At 37.2% G+C, this 10554-nt stretch overlaps 1 protein-coding gene across 1 annotated transcript; it reads left to right on the plus strand.

Moving 5' to 3' along the window:
- Positions 1 to 2835: 2835 nt before the first annotated feature.
- On the plus strand, positions 2836 to 7944 carry GJD4 (gap junction protein delta 4). Its single transcript, XM_063450803.1, has 3 exons — positions 2836 to 2849; positions 3020 to 3107; positions 6243 to 7944. The coding sequence occupies exons 2-3, from the start codon at positions 3044 to 3046 to the stop codon at positions 7289 to 7291; spliced, it is 1113 nt and encodes a 370-aa protein (XP_063306873.1). The 5' UTR covers positions 2836 to 2849; positions 3020 to 3043; the 3' UTR covers positions 7292 to 7944.
- Positions 7945 to 10554: the final 2610 nt, after the last annotated feature.

Raw genomic sequence — 10554 nt, forward strand, 5'->3', positions numbered from 1 at the left:
CACACACAACCCACTCACTAGCAGACACACACACACACACACACAAACAAGCTCACTCACTAGCGCCCCCCCCCCCCTCACACACACACAGACATGACTGAAGCTTACCTGGCACTGGTAGGTAAAGTTGCCATTTTGTGACCTCTTCCTCCTAGAGAGGTCAGCAACATGCGTGCAGGATGGAGCTTGTGCACTGGAGGTGGAGCTTGTGCACTGGAGGTGGAGCTTCTGCTCAGGGGTGGAGCTTCTGCTCAGGAGGTGGAGCTTGCATTTAGGGGCAGGGCATGTGGCCAAAATTGAGGAGCATGGGGAGACTAATTGGGGCTGCACCAGCCCCCAGATCCTCCCCCTTTACTCCCCTCGGACTGAAACAGGCTGATACAGTTCTAGGGGAAAATAATTAAAATTGCATGATTCTGATGAGTAAGACTGTCTGCCCGGCCCCAGGTGCCGCGGCCCACCGGGAAATTTCCAGGTATTCCGGTGGGCCAGTCTGGCCCTGATTAAATATCGGGGATAAAACAAAAAGTATTCAACTTGACTAAGCTATTATAGCTTAAAGGAACACTATAGTGTCATGAACACGAACATGTATTCTTGACACTATTGTGGTAAAGCCACTATTAGGGACCCAGGCCCCCCCTTGAAGAACAGTAAAACTATGTTTTTACACACCTTTTCTCCCATGACACGGCAGTCTCGCATCAACTCGCCACGCCTCCATGGCTGAAATCATCAAACTTGATGATCTCAGCCAAGCCAATGCTTTACCATAGGAAATAATTGGTAGGCTATTGCGCATGCATGCCAAAACACTGCACCAATCAGCATCTCCTCATAGAGTTAATGCAGAGCATGGAGACTCTGAACAACAGTGCTGCGCACTGTGCAACACTGTAATAGAAAGCACCTCTGGTGGCCGTCTGAGTGACTGACACTAGAGGTGTTACTAGGCAGCAATGTAAACACTGCCTTTTCTCTGAAAAGGCAATTTTTACATTAAAAAGCCTACATGGACATACTATAGACACCATAACCACTACATAAAGTTATAGCTCTTCTGGTGACTATATTGTACCTTTAAATTCTGCAACTCAGTAAGCACTTTACACAATTTAGTTAATAAACCAGTCTGTTCAGTGGCTCGGTGTCTGTATAGTTGATACAGTGTAAATCTAACACATTCGTCTCAGATTATGTTTAAAATGCAGAGAACAGGTGCTGACTGTTAAACGGTAAGTACACATGGGGCTGCATTCTTTTCTGTTAGTGGAATGCGACCGCAGCTAAAAGTGTAGTAGGATATAGAATGGATATAAATATATATATAAATAAACGAAAGTCTGCGATTTAGGGTACATTACCTTTTTTTTTTAATTTATTACAATGCAGTTTATTCACTTCTAACACCGCAAATTGTAATGATTTGAAAATCTAATTCTACAATTTTCACAAGAAAATCTGATTTGGAGAAATTCCGCTACTCAGCTATAGACACATCTTTTACCCTATTTTACCCTAAATTTTGCAGTTTAGCCTTAAATCTGTCACAGTTTGGTATTTTAATAAATAAACTTTCATATAAATTAAACTAAATCTATTATTTTTGGTGTGATATTGTCACCATGAAGGGATTATAATTATTAACTATGTTACCACGGTAACTGTTGACCTAATTTATATACACTATATGTTTTTAAGGGGCTTTGAACTCAGATTCGCCAATGGGGCATCCCTTGATCCACATGATAGAGTATATCACAAACAATAAATCTTACAGTGTGTGGGAGTGATAAAAGCTTTACCCAGAATCCTTCGCTTCAGTGTGGTTTGAAATGGATTTGGTAAAATGGTGTAGTGGACACGTGGGATGATCGAATCACAAATATCTGGTAAAGAAAGAAAAATGCAAACTACAAGTCTAGATCCCAAGGTCTTGGTATAGCACACATGTACCTAATAGTCTTGGTATAGCACACATGTCAACATCGTTATTTTACAATACAGAGTACACTATATGCACCATTGATTTGTTAAAGTATTGTTCTAAACATTTTATGTATTGTTTATCATTATATGATCTTATCAATTAGTATAATAATCTGTATCACGTTATGTTGTGTAATGTAATTTATATATCCATACACTAGATATGTGTCTGCACTATGGACAATAGGAAGGATACATTTAGTGGTAATACTTAATTATACTCTTTTGTCTTATACAAGGAGTTGTGGATGCATTGATTGGCATCCCAGCAGATGAGGTGTGAGTTCAAGCATGCCTGGGGCAGACACAGTAACTGTCAGTGTTACTAAATTGTAACTTGCCAACAAATCACACTTTAATAATTAAGCCCTTGCAGATTTTCCTGAACGTACTGTATAATAAATGAATAATGGATGGTTATTTTTAAAATTGATTTCTGTGAGACTACACGTTTTTAGATTTTTCTTTTTACATGCCTTCCTTCTGTGACGTTATGTATAAAGATAAATTCTAGTGGATGATTTTTGAAATGGTGCAATCAGAAGGAGAAACGCATTGGTTTCCATGGTGATTGCTGCACTTTTAGGGCATAACCTAAATATTTCTTAACATTTCAAAGCGAGCTGCTAGGAAGTCGGATTTCCATAATTCTCAAACTATCTCGGAGACAGGCTGTCTTTTATCCCAGGGGAATTTATAGACTTGTGTCATTCCATGTTGTGATCTCTTTTTCCGACAAATATTCCAACAATTTTTGGGTCCTGGAATGCATTTGGTTGGTAAGAATAGCCTATAGTGGCTAGGATGACTTCTGCTGCCTTTTGTCTCACAGCAGTTGTCAGTAGAGTAAGGCTACAGAGGTAAGAGGAACAAACTCGAAAAAGGTATCTTTATATTTGTTATATTGATATCAATGCAGATTTTGCCTTCCGTCTATTTATCAGTATATCAGATACCCGCTTCCTTCATTATACTATAACTGCCTCTGTTTCTCTTTTTTTTATACATTGAAATAATTTTCGTTGGACAGGTGGCATCCAATGTCTATGCGATAATGAATTATCTGGACTCCATGGGATTTTTAATTATTACGTTCAACTACAATGTGACTCCAATTGGTAAGTACAAACAGAATAAGACCAGCTAACACGATAAATTGTGAAAGAGTGAGATATTTCTTTTTAAACATGGAAATGGGGGGATTTGAAAAGATGACAGGGTTACGATCTAATTTGTAAATTGAAAAGACATTTAAAGTGAGTTCAAAGTGAATTAGCAAATTTGCGGATTAAGAAGCCAAACTTTTTAAACGCAGCTGACTGAGAATATTTTCAATTTAACTATTATGGCCGAAAATGTTATATTTAGTTTGAATTCACTTGGATTAGCCAGCAATTCACAAATTTCAGGTCGAAATAGCAAAATCGGAAACACTTACAGGGTTATTTGTTACAGTGAGAATTTCAAGTGAATTTTAAATTGTAATCTTCTAAAAAGCTGAAATTAAAAAAAATAATCTTTAAGTCACCTATACTTATAATTTGGCTATTTTTGCCTCAAATTTGAAATTCACTTTGAATTCACTCTTTAGTAAATAGCCCAATATAACTAGAGATTTTTTGTTGTTGTTTCAGCTCATCCTTTTTACATTCAACATCACTGTTTAGTTAATAGACCCCATTGCAATTGATTTGTGAATAATACCATGTTAAATCCTACACGCTACATCTGTTATACAGACCAGAATCATGTAAACGTGTGGATTTAGTCTTTAGTTTATTAATTACTCGACATCTGCAGGAATGGAGGAAACCATGTATAATAGGATTACTGGTCAATATTACAAATTCTGGTAGTTTTAAAGTTGTTGGAGTTAATTAAATTATGAGATAAAATGTTTTAGGCTATGTATCTGTTTATTAGATTGTGTTGGTGCATTTTTATAAGAATGAAGTGGATTCCCTCTCGTAGCCACTATTATAATTTAAAATATTATGACATATTTTGACACTACCATTAATTGTGAATATACATATATCAATAAATAATACAACTAATGTACACATGCTTAAATCAGTTTCAGCAGCTAATATTTGCAAATATTGCCATTTTAAACAAAAGTATACTTTAAGAAATGCGTAGACGTTTATGTGTGTTCAGTAAATGTCTCAAATGTAGTGATATAAAGTTAAGATGCTGAATTACTCTTAATATAGGCATGACTGAGTGTGGATAGTTGATGCGGTGTGAGAGAGGTGTAGGATAAAAGGTTTTATTTTATTTTCACTAAACAGGACATTGAGGTGAGTTGACAACCGGCATTTAAAATGTAACCAAAACTAGTTAAAGTGGTAATAATCACAATTGCCTGAATTCGAGATTTTATTCCAAAAATCCTTCTTGGTCTAAACTTTAAAGGAAAATGTTCACTTTTCTGGGTAGAGGGTCACTTGTTCTATCACCCCAGTAAACACTGCGGTTTTTGAAGTGTCTACTGGGGTAAATAATGCAATAGAGGCATAGAGGTGTGGGATGGGGACTCACGTGTCACAGACATTTGGAGAAGCTTGAAGGCTAGCCTTGCCACAGACTATGGGCCTGGTCCCACGAGCTCCTAAAAACTCTTGTCGCTCCTATTGTCACTGTGGGAAGAAATATGGGGACGCTGGAGGCTTACTGTGCATCCCAGCTTGATTTGAGGAGTTCTGGGTATTGCTTGAACTCGTTTTACACATGGAGCACCTGACCAGGAGAGACCATGAAACAATCTAGAACCCTTCCTCGGATTGGAACTGTGCCGAGGTCTGGTCAATTTTTAAGAGGGGTATTGCTCAGTCCCCCTCAACCAACATATAGATTGATTCTGATTCAAATTATCAATTGTTATACAAAGATATTTTCAAATGATTTAGCTACAGAAGTCAGCATTGGAGTCTATGAGAATTGTTGCAGATAAATCATTACAAAAGTTTATTCTAACAGATTGAAATAATTTCTGGTTCTGATTCAAACAAATTAAATTGATGCCGTTATCTCGATAGTTTAAAAAATAATCTGAAATGCTGTTATAATGTTGGATTGCTTACCTCTGAGTTTTGAATGAATAATTAGTTTGTTTTGAAACACTACATTCCAAGTTGGACTTTATGGTTCCAAGTGGATGTGTTGAGTCCGTATTCATGGCCAACTTTGATATTACAAATTGATCTTCAGTTGGCCTCCTGTGTTCACTAGTGTTTTTATGAACAGAACCCATTGCTCTTGTGTTGCACAAAATATGTAGTCTACTGTTTCCCCATAATAAGATACGGTAATAAAATACTATATGGTACACACACAAAAAAGCTAGTAAAGATGCCCGTAAACTCACTTGGCTGTGTACAGAAAGGCAAAATCCAATCTAAATAATCAAAAGGCTGCACTCCACCACCAAGGAAATACTGGTAGAAAATAGAATCTTCTGTTTATTAAATGTCCATGTAAGTATAAACATGTTGCAATATCTGCAGATCAAGAGAATAGATTACACAATGTGCAAGAGGCGTTGAGAGAAATACCACACAGCAAGCAAAGCGTGTTTCACGTCTGCAATAGACACTCTTAGATACCAGCTGTTGCATCTGATTGTTTAAATAATTTCATAGGGCTCGAAATTTCCACTCGTGGAACAGTAGAAATTCACCCCATGGACCCTTCAGGCTTGCAGTGGAGTGGAACTTTTAAGGCCAGGCTTGTAGGACTTGTAATGTAAAGCCCTGCTTGCATAAATAATCCCTCATCATCATCCTCCTCTTCAGCAAGACACAAATGCTTGTTTTTTCCTTTTATGCTTTTTTCAAACATTATATACACTATGAACTATAAACTATCAAAATGTCAACAAATAACTCTTAGCTGTCCTGTTGTACTGGATACTGAAAAAGAAATCCCACCCTACAACAGATATAGTCAAAAACACACAAAATTATTCACGGAAGTATAAATTGTCAGGAATGCTAAGTAGATTCAAGTGAATTTTAAAATTGTAGGCCACAATAACCAAAAAATCAGCTACATTTTATTTTAAGTTATTTTGGTCCATATTTTTAAGTTCTCATTTCATTCTCCAAAATTTACACTTCAGTAGGTGTTACCAAAATAAAACATCCATGATCCTTTGCAAGCCAGTTTTTGCATAAAGACTACATCTAGTCACTGTGTGCAGGGACGTTTCAATTCACTGTCTGAATAATAATGATTGTATTATATTGCAGGAAAGATTTGGCTGACGATAATGGTATTGCTTCGTATGGCGATGGCAGTGTTTGCTGGATACCCGCTCTACCAAGATGAGCAGGAGAGGTTTGTCTGCAATACTTTGCAGCCTGGTTGTGCCAACGTGTGCTACGATATCTTCTCTCCTGTTTCCTACATGAGATACTGGCTCATTCAGACCGTGATCGTCTTTTTACCTTATGCCCTGTTCTGCGTCCACGTTTTAAACAAGGCTACAAAACACATGACCGTCACAAATGATCACTACAGGAAAGATGACCCCCCTTGTTATCATAGTGTAGGTCTGCATATGGAGATTCCTGATTTCTCCCTGGCCTACACCATTCATCTTCTTTTAAGAACTTTGATTGAGGCCGGATTCTGCGCCGGGCAGTATTTTCTTTACGGAATCTTAGTTCCAAAGCGGTTTAGTTGCTCCCAGTCCCCTTGTACAAGCAGTGTCGATTGTTACATCTCAAGACCGACGGAAAAATCCTTAGTGATGATTTTTATCTGGGCAACTAGTGCGGTATCTCTTGTACTAGGCATGATAGATCTAATTCACGTAATTCACCGAAAAAAAAAATCCGAGACCTTTAGGAGAGAGCTGTTGTTACTGGAAAACGATTCGATGAAAGGTGGTTGTTGCTCCAACACGCCTCCAAATGCAAAATTATCTGAAACGCCCGAGCAAATGATTTCGTATTCCGATTGTCCTTCCAACAACCTCAGTCGGAAAATCAGTGTACACGCAAAAGGAGACTCTCATTCTCTGCCGTCCTGCGAGGGAGAAACCGCTTCTTTTCAAACAGACAACTCCCATCAAGAAATGGGAAAGTCCAACATGAACACCAACAGCAATAAGGCATGTCCTTGGCAGGTTAGCATCACGCCACCTAGTGGCAGTGCAAACACAGGCGAGCATCACACTATCATTCAAAGACAGCCACATTGCAAAAAAGAACATTCCAGTGATCCCAATCTGTTGAATTCATCTCAATCTGAGAGTAACACAACTTCGAAACCCACAAAATCAGAATGGGTTTAATGTACATAGGTAGTGGAAGTAATATTTTTTTCCCATCTATAACGCCTTCATATGTTTCCTTCGCAACCATTTCCCAACTATATCAACCTCCTGCCCTTGTTGCCCTCTCTATCCCCATAAACCATTTGCCCCTCTGTCAACTACCTGACATTTTTAATTCTAAAACCTGTGAGTTTTTCACTACCCCTTTATCTCCCTCCAGCTATTTCCCCTCTCTCACCCAAAAAGTAACCTTTATTCTTCTCAATAGGAGGGTGTAGATTTGGGGGAACAGGGTAAAGAGGTTGGGGTATTTTGATTATGCATTGAACCAGTCATACCAGCAATGTCTCTATCCTTCCTTTATATGTTATATTAATACTTATGTGTTTGCACGATTAATGTGTTGCTATGTGATTTTAACATTGTAATCAGTTGACCTGTAGAATACCTAGCTTTTCTTATTTTAACAAGTGTTTAAAAATGACAGGTAGAAAACATTTATATTTTTCGTAGAGATGCGTATGATTCATTCGTATTTTAAAGATGACTTATTTTGTAGATGACAAATGTCCAAGAGATCTAGTAGTCAATTCACTGAACTCAATCAATCCAAGGGGTGAAATTCAGACAATTATCCTCTTAAGTCGTCAGAATTCAGCCATAATAAGCCAACAAACTCTGCAGGGCTCGTAACTGGTTTGGCATTTGCAGAGTTCAGTATGACGTCTGTGAGAGCTGTCAAGACAGATGAAGTAGGAAGGAACCTATAGCTACTTTATTTATCTATGTTCCTACAAAGCTTGCTTCAACACCCCGTCTACCTTAACCCCTTCTGGAATAAACAGGAATTGTGACGGAATATTTCCGACATCTGTCCTTAAGGGGTTAAATGCCTCAAAAATGATTCAAGTGAATTCAAGTCATCCGTGTCTTTATGCAAGAAGGCGAATAGTGAATTTGGAGAGTAGCATTCCTTGTTGTGACCGAGCTGTGAATGAATTCTTTTGAGTTTTAGCTTCATCAATAGTTTTAGTAGTATTGTACCTTAGATGAATGTTTCATGTTACTTTATTAAATATTTATCAACTACTGCCGTGTGCGTTGTGTTGTTGTCAGAAGGTTAAAATGAATGCAACATAATGAAAAATATTCGTATGATCACAGATCCCTCATAAATACACATTGAAATGAGTGAGAATTGGTGAAAATTTAAAGTGGATTTTAAATGTAATATTAAAATAGCCAAAACTGAAACATTTTCCAAACCAGCTACTTTGACCTTAAATTTAAATTGACTTTGAATTCCCAATTAATAATCCTGTTGGTTTAAAAAAGGAGGTTTTATGTTATTATTTTAGATACATCCACCAGTCCTAGCTGGACATTCACATATAACAATTAAAGTTCAAAAAGACTGGCAAAACGTGTACGACTGGTAAAAGGCAAAAAAAAATACTAGTAAAAATAACTTCTTGTTCCTTGTTTTACCAGCCATTATAACTATTATTACAGTATCATCATATAGAACAGTGATTGTCATTCTTTGCCACCTGTTGTGGGTTACGATAGCTGCCAACAGTCCTGAATTAGAAGGGACAGTCCCGAATTAACCCCTTAAGGACCAAACTTCTGGAATAAAAGGTAATCATGACGTGTCAGACACGTCATGTGTCCTTAAGGGGTTAAGGCACCAGAGTAGCCACTTCAGGTTGATATACTTGTCATTGTTGACTGGCCAGGATGATCAACAGAGTCCACAAAATCTTAGGTGCCAAAGCTTGGCAATCACTGAAATACATGAAAATTAAATAATAAATATTGTGTTGTAACATGTACCCGTTGATGGATTGCAACTCTCATTACTCCTAAATTATGAGCAGGGACTACAGGTTGTCTATTTCTAAAACACAAGAAAAAAGTATTTTCCAATGGCATACAATGGTATAGAAATACATTTGATGTATTTAAGACTATTAAGATTGATATATATTTTAAAGTAAGGTTTTCTTTTTAGCAAAACAATTCCAGAATTTGAAATGATTTTCTCAGCTCCCTGTATGTTAGATCACTGCTGTGACCAGACATTTCTGCACAGGAGCCCATTCTGAAGGTGTCCGTGGGTCTGCAAACATTCCAGATAGATAGTAACTAGGTTTCCAAATCAGGAAGTTCTTATCCGGACGATGTTCTTGTTTATTTAACTCAGAAACAGAACATTGAATCTGACATCACACTAGGGCTGTCCATGGCATCTTGTCTGCTTATTGCCGTATCTGCTCTAGAATTAAGTATCTGTTTAATTAGTGCCATCTTTCATTTTCTCAATATCTTTTTATTGTTAGTTAGAGGGCTGGAAGTCAGACTTACATTTAAGTGGTATGGCTGGGTACGGAGCCCGGCTGCCATCTAACGCAGTCATACATCAAATTCCTAATTTTAATGCTATTTCTAAAAAAAATGTAATTGCTTCTTTGACACATTTAGGTATAGACACATTCCGTTTTGGCCAGCAGCAGCAGTCAGCAGAGTAATTATAAAAATGTGGGAATTTGATACTCTGTTGTAATTTACAGAGAAGAAGAAAGAAAAGGGAAAAGAATAACGCTTTAACGCAAATAGCCCAATCTATAGAAAATGTAACTTTTATTGAGATGTATTAATTAAAAACATATATGTCAAAGTGTGATAAAAACCTGCAATTTAATGAACAATAGGTCTAAATCTCATCATCTCTCATCCATATGATGTTCTGTTGTGTTCGATACGATTTTATAGTAAATAAGTATAAAAAAATATATATATATATGTAAAAGTGCCAACTCACAGTTACGAAGCAGCAGCTATATCAATAAATTGGCCCGTCAATAGCGGTGCATATAAAACTGCAATAAACAGCAATATGTGTGCATATAGAAGAGAAACTATTTCGATTTTAAATATAAAAATATAAAAGTGCTCACTCACATCATATTGAGCCACTCAATGCTCAGAAATGACAGAAAGGTATTGCAGCCTAGGTGATATGAAGCCCATCACGGATATTCACAGGTGAGGAATTAAGTAAGTGACAGTCACACAAATCTGATCCAGCCAAGGATACAGGTAAACGTCCCACTGTGAATAAAGACCTTTCAGAACCACCCTGAATGTGAAAATATGAATTATGTTTATTACTCGGTAAATAAATATTAAAACAATATTAAAATGCTATAAAAATAGAATACACTGCATCATCTGGGCAGTTTGCACCAATGTGTTTGCTAGCTTGTAGGTTACTTCAC

Source organism: Pelobates fuscus, chromosome 4 (genome assembly GCF_036172605.1).
Source record: "Pelobates fuscus isolate aPelFus1 chromosome 4, aPelFus1.pri, whole genome shotgun sequence".
Classification (NCBI taxonomy): Eukaryota; Metazoa; Chordata; class Amphibia; order Anura; family Pelobatidae; genus Pelobates; species Pelobates fuscus.

Coding starts and splice junctions, on each gene's coding strand:
- GJD4 (XM_063450803.1), top strand. CDS start 3,044: ATGAATTATCTGGACTCCATGGGATTTTTAATTATTACGTTCAACTAC. Junction 3,108..6,242: donor CTACAATGTGACTCCAATTG/GTAAGTACAAAC, acceptor ATTATATTGCAG/GAAAGATTTGGCTGACGATA.